Source organism: Orcinus orca, chromosome 2 (assembly GCF_937001465.1).
Source record: "Orcinus orca chromosome 2, mOrcOrc1.1, whole genome shotgun sequence".
NCBI lineage: Eukaryota > Metazoa > Chordata > Mammalia > Artiodactyla > Delphinidae > Orcinus > Orcinus orca.
In genome coordinates, this window is record NC_064560.1 from 196,801,102 (window position 1) to 196,815,106 (window position 14,005).

The 14,005-nt window shown below is 51.6% G+C and overlaps 1 protein-coding gene across 8 annotated transcripts in view; it reads left to right on the forward strand.

Annotated features, from left to right (window-relative positions):
- EVL (Enah/Vasp-like) overlaps nt 1-14,005 on the forward strand; it is a 164,714-nt gene that overhangs the window by 85,526 nt on the left and 65,183 nt on the right. The window contains exon 1 of one of the 8 annotated variants that reach the window (XM_004262392.4): nt 523-697. The exons of 3 other annotated variants lie outside the window; for them this stretch is intronic. In XM_004262392.4, coding sequence (XP_004262440.1) covers nt 687-697 — 11 coding nt within the window. In that variant the 5' untranslated portion in view covers nt 523-686. Of the gene's footprint in view, nt 1-522; nt 698-11,106; nt 11,254-14,005 lie in introns of those variants that run through there. 4 more of the 8 variants (XM_033420176.1, XM_049706518.1, XM_033420175.2 and 1 more) reach the window with 4 other exon arrangements.

Genomic DNA, 14,005 nt, shown 5'->3' on the forward strand with positions numbered 1-14,005 from the left:
GGACCCTGTGGAGACAAGCAAACTAAGAATTATTAGCCCCATTTTACAGTTGAGAAAACAGAAGCCCAGGTTCCCTTAATGAGCCAGTGACAAGGCCAAGTTTCCATCATTCCTCAGAAATTTTCCTTTCGGGTCCTAAGTTGCTGACGGAAACGTCACCATTAGTGAGAAGCGTCTCCCCAACAGAATTGTAGAATTTATACCGGGGTAAAACTAAAGCCTTCACCAGCTGTAACCTCATCATGTCGTCTTTTATTCTCTGGAGGATGGGCCAGGGCACCTTTCCGTGAATGCTTGTAGGAAGCCCTCGGCGCTGGGCCTCGGCGTCCCGACCGGTGAGGGAGTCTGGCCCTTGACCTTTCAAAACGCCCTGCCCGGCTGCGACCTCATCCCGGCCCTGCAGAAAGCGCTGGAGCTGGAGGCTGCAGCCTGGCGCTTTCAGGCAGCCCACGCTGGTGGGTCTGTGCACCACAAGCTCTGTTTCTCTATTTTCTACCAAGGTTTCGGTTCTCAACTGGGGTTTGTTTCTCCGTTGCCTCTGGTTCAGCTTCCTTTTCCTGTTTGGTTTTAAGTAGAGTCTAAAAATCAAGTTGCTGCCTTCCGAGGGTCTGTGCCCTCTGATCAGCTGGCCTGGTGGGAATACAGGACTTACCTCCTCGGGTTCCCTGTGCTACAGACTTGCAGCCATGGCCACAGTGTGAGTACGGGGACCAGAGGGGACAGAGGGACGTCAGAGGAGACCGAGAATCACGGGGACTGTAGAGATCTCCCCAGATCCCCTGGGTGTACTGATGGGGAGACCGAGGACCCAGAGGGCAGAGGACTCCCTCACAGTCACGCAGCAGGTTATGATGGAGCCTGCCCACTCCGGCTGCTGGCCTGTCCACTACGCTGGCCTGTGTCTCTGGGTGCCTGTCATCTTTAATGGCTTTTTTGTGTGTGTCAGAATCACTTCCTCAGCAGTCAGATGCCTGCCTCGGAGGGTAGAGGGGGCTCTGAACTATCTGAGGGGACTGGGTCTTGGCTGAGAGATGCTGTGGACAGGTCCTGGCTCTTCTCAGAATGACGTGAAGGCATCAGGGGGTTTTCTCTGAATGCTGGGCACAGAAGGAGGAGCTGGGGTGCCTTCTGTACAAGTTGAGACCTCATGGGCTGTCACAGCAGAACCCTGACCTTCTGCTTGAGAGACTTGGGACTGACTTTAGACCGCGGATCACTTAGGCTGCTGCGGTTTAGCACATGTGTGGGCACCAGCCGGTCTGTGTCCTGAGCTGGTCATTGTGAGCGCCCTTTCCAAAGGTGCGATTACAATTCAGACGTGATTTGCCCCTGCCCTGCGACCCCGTACAATACTGTGGCTCGTAGGACAGAGCTTCATCCTCTGGGATTTGGGGCATTGACTTGATCGACTCACTGCAGCTTTGCGTCTCAGCATAAATTATAATCCCTCCCCTTAAAAATTACTTCACAGTTCCCAAACTGCTGTTTCACCAGTTTTCTTGACTCTTTCAACCGTGTTGGGTGGTTAGCTCAGGAAGGGGGCATCACTGCTCTTCTGTGGGCGAGGAGGCCTGGCCTCTGATCGGCTGTGGCCCTCGCTCAGGGTTGCATGGCTGGTTGAGGAGGGACTGGAAGGAGAACCACCCAGAACAGCTGCGTCCAGCGTTTCTCCCAGGATGCAACACGGGCTCTCTAGGAGCATTTTGCAGGGAGTTATGACAGCTGACACACAGTAAGTGGGGCCCGTCCGATGCTTCTGGTCGGCAGGGGAGCTTTGGAGAGGGCGGCGCTCTCGCGCCATGGCGCGGCCTTGGGCAGGCTGCCGGAGCCCTTCCTCCAGGCGCTGGCAGCTCTCAAGGCCAGGGCCGCAGTTGGCCTTCCCTGCTCCTTTGCAGCCAGTTTTCTATCATCCTTGAGCTCTAGAGGACTTGTGGGTGGAGCTGCAGCAAACCAGACTTTCCGTTTCAAAGGCTCGTTAGCTTCCAAAGTGGGCAGGCGCCAAAGTCATTACCTGCCGAAAACTACACTGAAAAGCTGAGTCTACTCTATCCTGTCAACTACTGACTGCAGAAAATTGTATCAGAAGTAAACCAGGAGGAAGCAGAGCAGTTCTTAAAAGTCTTTTAAAGTTGTAGAAATCTTAGGAGTTTCCATCTTGAAAGCAGGTTGAGACCATCTACAGTAGATCACCTGGGTTAGTGGTGCTTCAGGCATCTTACCCTCCACTTCAACCAGATCCGCTCTCTTTTATCTTTTTAAAGTACTCCTCGATATTTCTTTGAGGAAAAGAAGTTGTATTGTTGCTGGTGATGATGATTTTGAAATCTGAAAACTACTTATTTAGTCCAGCTCTGAGGTATACACAGTTGGGGAAATTGAGGCCCAGAGCTGGGGCAGAACTTGTTCTTTGGTGAGTGAGTTAGTGGTCCAGCCAAACCAAAACCCAGGTCCTCTGCACCCACCCTCCCCGTACCAGGCTGCCTGCGCTCACGGTGCCAGCGGGACCGCACGTACAGCAGCTGTGAGAGCCGTAGATGGTTTGCTTTCCACATGCTCACATAACAGAGATGTGATCGCTGGATTCCTAGGTCACCGTGGTTCCTGTGGTGGGGATGGAAAAGGCCTTCCCATCATGAAAGCGGGTCAGTCCCAGCTCTGGCCATCCATCAGTCAAGAAACATTTTCTGAGCACTCAACCCTGCGCTGGGACCGGGGAGTTCTCTTGAGCACGTGCCAGCGTACAGCACGCTCTCTCGGGCATGATTTCATTTAATGCCTACGGCGATCCTGAAGGTGGCAGGTATTGCTTTTATTGTTCCCACTTCATAGTGGAAGAAACCACGGTAGAGAGGCAGGGAGTAAGTTGCCCAGGAAGTGAGAGACCCAGGCTGGAGCGGGCCTCCTGATGCAGACGCTCTGCGCTCCTGCCCCTGAGCTGGTCGAGTGGGAAGGCGGCGTTCTCAGGAATGAAGGAATCACAGGGCCTTAGTCCAGTGCAGTGTAGACCATGGTGAGTGTAGACAGGAGGCACGGCAGGAGTTGAGAAGTCGGGGGCTGCCAGGAGGTACTTCAGGGAGAAAGTGGGGTCTCAGGTAGACTCGAAGGATAGGGGTGAGTTGTTTTTTTATTTTTTATTTTTATTTTTATTTTTGGCTGCTCTGGGTCTTAATTGCAGCATGAGGGATCTTCGTTGTGCCATGTGGGATCTTTTTAGTTGCAGCATGCTGGCTCTTAGTTGCGGCATGCGAACTCTTAGTTGCAGCATGCATGCGGGATCCAGTTCCTGACCAGGGATTGAACCCAGGCCCCCTGCATTGGGAGTGCAGAGTCTTACCCACTGGACCACCAGGGAAGTCCCAGGGATGAGTTTTAAAAGGGACCGAGGGGCTGCTCTCGGTGGCAGGGAGACCGAGGGAACAGGACAGACGTCCTGAGACTGCACTAGGAGCAGTAGGAAGCGTGCGCACGGTCGAAAAGTCGTGGAGAAGCGGAAAGCCCAGCTAGAGCGACGGCAGAGGCGGGGCCCTGCTCACGCCCGCTGCAGCCTTCACCCCCCGACCTGCGCGAGGGCACGAGGCAGCCACGCCAGACCTGGGCATGAAAATATGAGGAGGGGCCACACGGGGAGGGACAGCGAGGGGAAAGACCCTGAGACGGGAACGGCTTGGTGCGTCCAAAGGTCAGGAAAAGAACGGGGAGGCTGAAGCGACATGAGGGGAGAGTGAAGGGAGGTGGGGCGGAGGGGCAGCCAGGCCTCATCACGCAGAGCCCGGGAGCCCGGAAGGAGTCCAGGCTGTGTCTGTCGTGTCACGAGAAGCCTTTGGAGGGGTTACGCAAGGGGAAAGACATCCGATAGAGCTTCAAGAAAAGTCACTCTGGTCACTGAGTGGATAAGGGTCTGTAGCGCGACAAGAATGGAGGTAGGAAGGCGTCGGGGAGGCTGCTGCAGTCACGCAGGTGACAGGCCACGGTTGGGACCAGTGATGGAGCCAGTGGCATAGCGGGAGAGTGGCCGGATTTGGGAGGTGCTGTGGAGGTCTAGCCTCTGGGACTGCCCGCTGGATCCAGGGTGGTGTGAAGGAGGGAAGTGAATCAAACCCAACTCGGGCGGACTCGGGGAAGGCCGGGTGCAAGCCTGTGTACTGGCTGGGTCGGTGGGGGTCAAGCCGGTGCAGGACGGCTTCCAGGGAGTGTTGGCTGAACGAGGCTGCACGAAGCGGGAACTCAGCGCGCCACGGCAGCGGGAGGACCGCACGCGTCAGTGGTGCGTCTGACCCTTCCTGGTGCAGCCGGGTAATTCCAGCCCCTTCCCTCGTCTCCCTCTTGTCCTTACCGTGCTTGCTTGGTTGGTTTTCTAATGCACTTGTCACCTTCTGACATATTACATGACTTTTTAGTTGTTTGTCATCTGTCTCCACCCCACAAGGATGTAAGTTCAAAAGTGGAGGGTTTTTTGTGTTTTGCTGACTAGGGTATCCTCAGTGCCTAAAACAGTGCCCAGCAATACACATTTATTAACTTGCTGGAATTAATTAAGTACTTTCGTTACGATACTGGAGATGGCTGGGCCACCAACGCTGCCAGCGGAGCTCCGCAGTGTGGCCTGTTGGAGCAGCGGCCAGGAGAGCAGATGTTCCGTGTGTTCTCAGCTCGTGATGGAGCCAGGGCTCCCTGTGCGACCAGTCAGTAGTCAGCTGCCTGGGCACAGCAGTCACCACTTATTCCACAGCCCTTCAGAGCTTGAATAAGCAAACGTGGAAGAAGTCCCACGGCCTGGCCACCCCACGGTGCCCCCCAGCCCAGACCCTTGCCTCTGCTACAGGGTTTGGAAGACCGTCTCTAAGGGCAGCTGGTGTTTCCTTTGACGTCTTGTCCTCACAGGCGAGTGTGAGTCCCGGAAGCTCACAGCCAAACGAGCCCTCAGAGAGCATGCTGTGCGTTTGCTGTCCCGGGATGTGTAGCCCAGTCATTTGAAGACGTCTTGAAACTTTGCTGTCTTCTTCTATTCAAAGAATCCAATGTGTCTGCAGTGGAGAAACACTCCCATAACGACTCTAAGTTCTTCTCATGGGAGTGTGTTGTGTTCCCTGGGCTTCCTGAGGCAGGAGATGGTTGAGAGCTAGTCTAGACTTTGACACCTGAACCCTTAAAAGAGAAAAGTAGCAGCAGTACCCTTTTCTGAGTGTTACATGCCAGGCACTGTGCTAATTATATTGATGTGCTTCGACATGTGTTGTACTTGACCCTCATCCTCGGAGGTGTTGCGTTGCTGTTCCCATCTCACTGGTAGAACAGGGGTCAGCAAAGGTAGCTTGCTTGCTCCAGGTCACACTGGTGTCACTTGGCAGAGTTGGGCTTTGAAGCCAGGTCTCTTGTGTTTTCAAAAGCTAAGCTTAGCTGTAGCCTCTCGAAGGAACTTGCCCAGAATGACCGTCAGAGTTAGAATCAAGGCTCCTAATCTCTGTCTTTCTTTGTAGTCTCCGATTTTCCACCGTTAGTACCACGGGGGACGGGAGACCTCCTCAGCCCTCCTGTGGCGCCCACGCTTCTCTCCGTCAGTCATCTGTTCATTCACCACCTCCCCTCCCAGCCTAGAGCTGTTCATGGACAGGGTCTGCGTCCGCCCCCATGGCCAGGGGATGGCACGCACTCATTCTGATGCGAATCTGAGCCGAACCACCCCCCCGATAATCAGGGGTGTCAGCCGAGGCGCAGCCGGGTCTCATTCCCAGGCGATTGATGAACTTACCCTCGGGGATGCGCGTACCGCCCCAGTCCTTGGCCCAGCCAGGTCTCTACAGCTGTCCTAAGGCCGTGTTGAAACCTGTTCCACTCCCACAAGTGGTCAGAGGCACAGACTCTGGGGACACAGGCATAGAGTGGAATTTAAATACGTTTGAAGTTGGAGCAGTCCTCGTGTGCACATGGCCTGTCAGATGGCTCCCCAAGGGAGGCTCCCCAAGGGAAGGGCTGCGTCGGTGGCCTCGAGAGAAAGTGTGGGAAGGGGTTGAGACAGGATCAGTCAAAGGATGTCAGGCCCTCTCAACAGTTGGTTGGAGTGTTTGTTCCAGATTCCACTAGACTTCACAGAGAAGTGGAGCCAGCTGTCCAGGCATCCGGGACACTGGCATCAGAGCAGAGAAAAGGCAAACAGTCTTTTTTTTTTGCGGTATGCAGGCCTCCCTCTGCCGTGGCCTCTCCCGTTGCGGAGCACAGGCTCCGGATGCGCAGGCCCAGCGGCCATGGCTCACGGGCCCAGCCGCTCCGCGGCATGTGGGATCTTCCCGGACCGGGGCACGAACCCGTGTCCCCTGCATCGGCAGGCAGACTCTCAACCACTGCGCCACCAGGGAAGCCCTGGCAAACAGTCTTGACCGCACATGACGTGGCAGTCTGGCTCTCCCAACCAACTTGGGTAGAAGAAAAGATATTTGGGTTTGATACCAAATTTGTTCTTGACTTACCCAAAGCCTTTCTTTAATTCTAACACTCACAAAAATGGGGCTTAGTCACCATTTGAGATTATGCGTGTTATTCTGTGCGGATCTAATTTATTGTTTTCATTACTGTAATGCAGCAGTTCTCAAAATGTGATCAGAAGACCTACCCTTTTAGGGGTCTGTGAGTCAAAACTATATTTGTAATAATACTGAGACATTATTTGCCTTTTTCACTCTCATGAGTGCAAAGTGGAATTTTCCAGAGGCTTACATGACATGTGTTGACATTGTCACGGTGACAGCCAAGGAAGTGTATACTTGTGTTTTTAAAAATTCTTAGTTTTAATTTCAAATACGTTAAATACAGATAGACTTAATCTCCATAAACAGAAGCTTTTTGGCACCCTCAATAATTTTTTAAAATTTATTTTATTGAAGTATAGTTGATTTACAGTGTTGTGTTAATTTCTGCTATACAGCAAAGGGATTCAGTTATACATGTATATACATTCTTTTTCATATTCTTCTCAATTATGGTTTATCACAGGATATTGAATATAGTTCCCTGTGCTATACACTAGGACCTTGTCGTTTATCCATCCTATACATACTAGTTTGCATCTGCTAATCCCAAACCTCCCACTCCATCCTTCCCCCACCCCCACCTCCTTTGGCAACCACAGGTCTGTTCTCTGTGTCTGTGAGTCTGTTTCTGTTTTGTGGATAAGTTCATTTGTGTCATATTTTAGAGTCCACGTGTAAGTGATATCATATGGTATTTGTCTTTCTCTTTCTGACTTACTTCGCTTAGTAGGATAATCTCTAGGTCCATCTATGTTGCTGCAGAGGGCATTGTTTCATTCTTTTTTATGGCTGAGTAATATTCCATTGTATATAGATAGGTACCACATCTTCTTTATCCATTCATCTGTTGATGGACATTTAGGTTGCTTCCATGTCTTGGCTATTGTAGATAGTGCTGCTGTGAACATAGGGGTGCATGTATCTTTTTGAATTATAGTTTTGTCCAGATATACGCCCAGGAGTGGGATTGCAGGATCATATGGTAATTCTATTTTTAGTTTTTTGAGGAACCTCCATACTGTTTTCCATAGTGACTGCACCAATTTACATTCCCGCCAGCAGTGTAGGAGGGTTCCCTTTTCTCCACACCCTCCCCAGCATTTGTTATTTGTAGACTTTTTAGTGATGGCTGTTCTGACTGGTGTGAGGTGGTACCTCACTGCAGTTTTGATTTGCATTTCTGTAATAATTAGCTGCCATCTCCAGTAGTTTATATGGGCGTACAGGGGTCCTGAGACCAAAACAGTTTGAGAACCACTTCTGTAACATAGTCCGTTATGTGACTGCTATGAAAGGCACGCACAGAATTGGTAAAAGCCCCTGGTTCAGGGTGGTGGCTCCCACTGGTCGAGAGGAGGGCACTGGGATGCAGGGGCCTCTCCAGCTGCACAGCTTTCTGAGATGACATCACATTTCCTGGCCTGAGTGGTGGGATCATGGGAACCTACTTCTCACAGGCGTGAACTGTTTTCAGAATAACATTTTAAGTTTAGAACAAAACACCAAAGCTGTAGGCATGAACTGTTTCAGAATAAACATTTTAAGTTTAGATGAAAACACCAAACCTGTTTCAGGCCTGTTTCCATTAAGAGGAAAAAAGGTCACCCTAGAGGGGATTTACTCATTACCAAGAAGAAGGGCACCTTTCCATTGGAGACATCTGGCGTCTGCTCCCGTAGACAGGCTTGCCTCTGCAAGAGAAGGCACCCGAGTGTGCTGCCCCATGTGATGTGGTGGAATACGTGCCCACTACCACCGGTGCTGTGTTCTTCCTATTTACCCTGAATTCAGTCACGAGGAAACAATCCAGGATGGGGACGGCCTCCAACACAATTGGCCTGATCTCTTCACACACACAAAAATCAATATCAGTGATAAACAGGAAAAAATAGGCCCTAACATTCTAGCTTAAAAGAGAATAAGCAGGGCTTCCCTGGTGGCGCAGTGGTTGAGAATCTGCCTGCGAATGCAGGGGACACGGGTTCGAGCCCTGGTTCTGGGAAGATCCCGCATGCCGCGGAGCAACTGGGCCGTGAGCCACAATTACTGAGCCTGCGCTTCTGGAGCCTGTGCTCCACAGAGAACAAGAGAGGCAGCGATAGTGAGAGGCCCGCGCACGGCGATGAAGAGTGGACCCCGGTTGCCACAACTAGAGAAAGCCCTCGCATAGAAACGAAGACCCAACACAGCCATAAATAAAAATAAATTAATTAAAAAAAATTTTAAAAAAACACATTTGTTAAAAAAAAAAAAGAGAGTAAGCAGACAACACAACTAAATGTAATGCATGAGCGGATCCTAGATCTATAAAAAATCAAAACATTTTGGGGAAACTTGGGTAACTTTTAACATGGGCTCTGTATTGGATCTATTAGTAAATCACTAATTTTCTTAGATGTAATAATGGTGTTTAAGTTATATATCAGAACGTCCTTATTTTAAAGAAATGTAAAAACCTTAGGATTGATGTGTCATGATATCTGGAACTGTCAAATGGTTCAGAAAAAAAATGACATAAAAAAGAGAAAACTTGCATGTGGTAAAATGCTTCATTCAGGAGGCAGGGAAGCCCTGTCATGTCGCAGAAAGGGGTCTGCAGTCTAGTCCCGGCCCCCCGCATTTAGCTGTGGGACGTTGGTAAGCTTGCCCCCTTCACTTGGCCTGACTCCTCCATCTAAAGAGTTCCTTACGAAAGTTTCTGGGCTCTGACAGGGCTGTGTTTCCATCCCTGTTCCTTGGTCCCTGGATTGGGATGCGGTGCCAGTACGCCTGGTGCGGGCTTCCTGGTTCCCCTGGAATGCGTGTGTGTTGAGAAGTAACGGGAGGCCCAGGGTGATGGCCAGGAGCACCAGGCACTCTGCCCGAGACGCACGCACCCCCACCCTGGGCCAGACGCGCCAGGCTCCCCTTCTGCTGCGGGCGCTCTGCGCCCCTGGAGTGCCGTGGGCTGCGCGCGCGCCTTCCCTTGATGGCGCAGACTGCGGCTTCTGTTCAACACACGGTCTGCTTTCTAAGTACCAGGCGTGGGGATATATTTGGTTCGTAGTCAGGACTCAGTGAAAGGGGTGTGTTCTTGGTTTATTTGTTAAATTAATGCGGGAAGAGAAAGCAGTGGTGGCCCGATCTCAGGTGGGTCGTGACCCCCTCCCCACCCCAAAGAATCCTCGAAGGCTGAGAAGCATGATGCCTGGCAGAACTGGGCACACTCAGAAGCAAGCATGTATTCAGAGATAATTACTGAGCAATCCAGCAGGTCCTAGTTATTGGAGCTACAGAGATGAACATCTTTAAAGCAACCACAAAAAACCTGCCTCGTGGGGGAGAGAGAAAATCAGCAGACCTTCAGGACAGTGGCAGTGAATGGATAGGTGTTTCCTGAAGGCAGTGGCACTGAGCTGAGAAAGGTGAGATGCAAACTGTGGATGTAGGAAAGAGACGTTGTCTTGAACAAGGGACATACTGGCTCAAGTAAACAGCACGTCTGCATGAGGTAAGACTTGAGGTGAAGCCAGTGTGAGGCGCCTTCTGTATCCACGTTGGAGCTGCCCTTACCTAACCTCCAAGGAGAAAACTAAGGTCGGGGGCTCCTGAGTGTGACCTGGAGAGCCACCCTGGGCGTTCAGGTGGCAGCGCGCAGGCTGTTGGGTCCTGCCTTTGCCGGGAGCCCCAGGGCGGAGGCTTGCCCACTGGGGGCACAGGCTGTGCTGCCGGGGCATCTCCCACGCCGGGTCTCCGAGCCCTACTTTGCCCACTTACTCTCCTGAGTGCCTGCCCCTGGGCGGGTGATGGCCCACCCCACGGAGAAGGTGCTGGGTAGCTTTCCTTCATGCCACTTACTGTACCTGCCACTGTTCTGCAGGTCTGTCTGGCCGGGTATCATATGTCTCAGCCTGACGGAAGAGAAAACGAGAGCTAGAGAGGTAGCGGCTGGGAGCAGGGAGTGGTGCCAGCTCATATCAGCTTACATCAGCCAGACTCACATTCAGTGGGTGTTCATTGGGCGCTTAATCCCGCGATAGTTATTGTGGAGAGGGAGAGGAAGCTCCTAGTAGGGTAACCACTCACTCTGCTTTGCCTGGGACCATCCTGGTCTTAGCGCTGAGTGTCCTGCCCCACCTCCCGGGAAACGCCTCAGTCCCAGGCAAACCTGGATTCCTGGTCCTGCTGGGGCGACAAGATACGCCTTCAGGACAGAGTGTGATGAGTTGTTCTGTCTGAAGGGAGTGACCGAGCTGGGCATTGGGTTGAGCCCGTGCTGGCGGGGAGGGTGAGGTGTGATCCAGGCGACAGAGTGCGCTCCTAGGCTGACCCTCCAGAGGACCCCGAGAGGGCAGCCTGCACTTTCCCAGAGCCGCGGGTCTGTGTCTGCGGCTGGCCTCCTGGGAGCCTCACTCTCCGTAGGCCCACCCTCAGCGCTGCGGTCTCCTGACTCTCAGATCCCAGGCCGCGGTGATCTGACGGTGCTCTGTAACCGAGACTTTTATTCAGCAGCTGCTCTCTCTGAGGATTAACGGACTCGGATTGTAGACGGAATGTTCCCACGGGCACGCGGTCATAAATGCACATATTCACAGTTAGAGAGTCATGCATTCAACAGTTTGTAGTGTCAGCAGCACACAAGGGAGCAGATTTACGAAGGGGAAAGCAATGGAGCCCCTGCCTTCAAGGAGCTCACCTTCTAATGGGGCAGACGGATGCTGATGCAGATGTTGAGAAGCAGGACAGACAGGTAAGAGCTTTGGTGAGAGGCAGAGACGAGCACAGTGCTGCGGGGGCTGGTTCTTCTTACAGGTCCAAGTGCTGTACAGGTTCCAAGCTCAACCCTGGGCTTAGTTTTCCAATGAGCCTCTCTTCGTTGGCCCTGTTGTTCTCTGTTCCCTTTTTGGCTTTGCATGTTTTTGCTCTTACTTTATGAAATTACACTCTGTCCTTCAAATTTTTATAGTAAATGCCTGGAAAAGCCCCGAAAGGTATTTGTAGAGTGGAAAGGATTCCACATTCACTGCGCACAGGGAAGAGCGTGGCCAGGATGGGGTGTCACCGCAAGCCCGAGAGAGGTTCGGAGACCTCATTCCCGGTCACGTAGGGAGCCGTGGGGTGGGAGTCCACCAGCTGGTGGGACATGGAAGCTGCGCTTTTCCAGAAGGAATAGACAGAAGCAGAGGTGGAGACTGACTTCAGGCTACTTTCACTGTGTTTTCCCGTGTATTAGTTTTATCCACAGTGTATCAGTGGTTTCTTATGTCAAGTCCAGGAATATCTGTGAGTATGTTTCACAGTTATATGCAGAAAGTTTGGGGTGTGTTTGCGCTTTTTCTTTTTAAGTGAGAGATTTCAACAGGGATTCAGTAGTGGTCTCTGACGTATAGCCTAGAGGAGTTAACTGCTGAACCAGTGACAAGACACTGACTGCTGACCCGGGGCTGGGCTTATGGGCAGAGCTCAGCACGAACGCATGGCTGTCTGAGGGGGGCCCTGAGGTCAGACTAGCCTTGTACAGATGAGGAAACTGAGGCCCAGAGGATGCCATCTTCCTCCTCTAAGGTTCTGACAAAAGAGCTGTCCCAGCTTTGTTAGTGTATGTCTCACCTGCCACTGGGAGGGAAGTTACAGACTTGAATATTTTGCTGGGCCCACAAATACCCATACAAAAGCCCAAAATGAGACTGGAATTGGACTGCTAGCTCTGAAAGAGCCTTCTCCTGGGAGAGAAACTGCTTGTACCTGCAGCTCAGAGCAGCCTGTTAGGTCCCGGGGGGCAAAAGTCCATCAGCCTGGCAGCTCAGCACCATGTGGAACAAACCAAATGGCATATTGGACTGATTCCCACTGGTCAGTGGTTGTTTGCTCACGTGAAGGCAGCCTGTCCGAGATGAGCCCTCAGGAGGACCAGCTTTGGCGCAAGTTGTATAGGGCCAGGGCTGGGGGAGGGGAGGGGTAGCAGTAGTCCTTCTCAGTTTAGTAAAGGGAATTTTGTATGTATGTGTTTAGAAAATAGTTCAGTCGTTCTGATATTTGTCTACCAAATTAACTTTCCTCAGAAAACTGATTTAGACAAATGAAGTGTCTGGTGCCTGTGAAATAACGCGTGTCGTATAGAGTTTGCATATTCATCCCAATGGAGGTGTCGAGAAGACAGTGAATATATGGCGCTCAGAGGCACTGTCTAGGCTGGAGAGGAATCAAGAGTTTACTAAAACAAAACACAAGAAAAAATTTTCATAACTAGGTGTGGTGATGGATGTTAACTAGACTTACTGTGGTGATCATTTTGCAATATATATAAATATTGAATCATTGTGTTACATACCTGAAGCTAATATAATGTTACATGTCAATTATATCTCAGTAAAAATAATAAAATGCTGACTCCTGCAAAACAAAACAAAAATCCCGAAGGGATAATAAGACGAATCTTAAGTAAACACGTATTTTCTTGCACTTAGGTTTGTTCGTGGTAATAAAATAAGCAGAGATAGACAAGCACTAGTCAAATGGGAACAAAAATAGGGATTTTTGATTAACCACAAGTTCAATTTGAACCTAAACTGCTAAAAAAAAACCCAAAAAAAACCCAAAAAGGGAGCCTGTGGCTATGATTACAATTTTAAAAAGTGGTTGATGTTGAAGCGCCTAGCGGGGGCAAGCACAGCGGTGGGCCCGTTGCTGTATCATGTCCGTTGAACAGCCCCGAGAGCTGTATGTGGTGCCCCAGGTAGGCTCTGCATGCGGTGCGCTGTCCTGGCCTCGCTGGCTGCTGGCCGCCCCCGCCCGGAATCCCACATCCCCTTCCTGAACCCGCCTGGGGTTGAGAGCTCTTCAGCTTTAAACCCACACCGCGGTTTCTTCAGAAAGTCTCCCCTGTTCCCTCAGTCCCTCCAGGCTGAGGAAGGTGTGTAATTATTTGTCTTATTTCCTGAGTAGCTGTGAGAAGACTGTCAGATGCATCTCTGCATCACTAAATGTTTTTTGACTCACTGGCATCTGTGCTTGTCAGACGAAGGCAAGAGTATCATACCCAGATCCTAAGAGAACATGTGACAGGTGGTGACTCACTGGGGCGGCACAGGGGCCTGTCGCTGTGTTGTGTGAATGGTGGATGGCAGAGCCAAGGTGCTCCTTCAGTTGTCCACTAGACTGGCAGAGCTGTCCAGAGCCCCTTTGTACCTCTGGAGGGCGGGGAGTGGGCTGACCCTCAGGACAAGGACAACTCAAACCATTTCACAACAGACAGGCTGCTTTGGAGAGCAGAGTTCCCCGTCGCCAGCAGTTCCATTCAGAGGCTCGGCGTGCTCTTCGGGCTGCTTTAGGTGGCGTGCTGTGTTGAGCAGGAGAGGGGCTAGGTCCTCTCCAGAGCTCTCTTCACAGGGAGCAGTCATCAGGCCCCTGCTGTCTGCCGGGTTCTGGAGATAGTGGAGAATGAAACTCCTGTGTCCCTGCCCTCGGGGAGCCTGCACCGTGCAGGCTGTGTTACTTTGGGT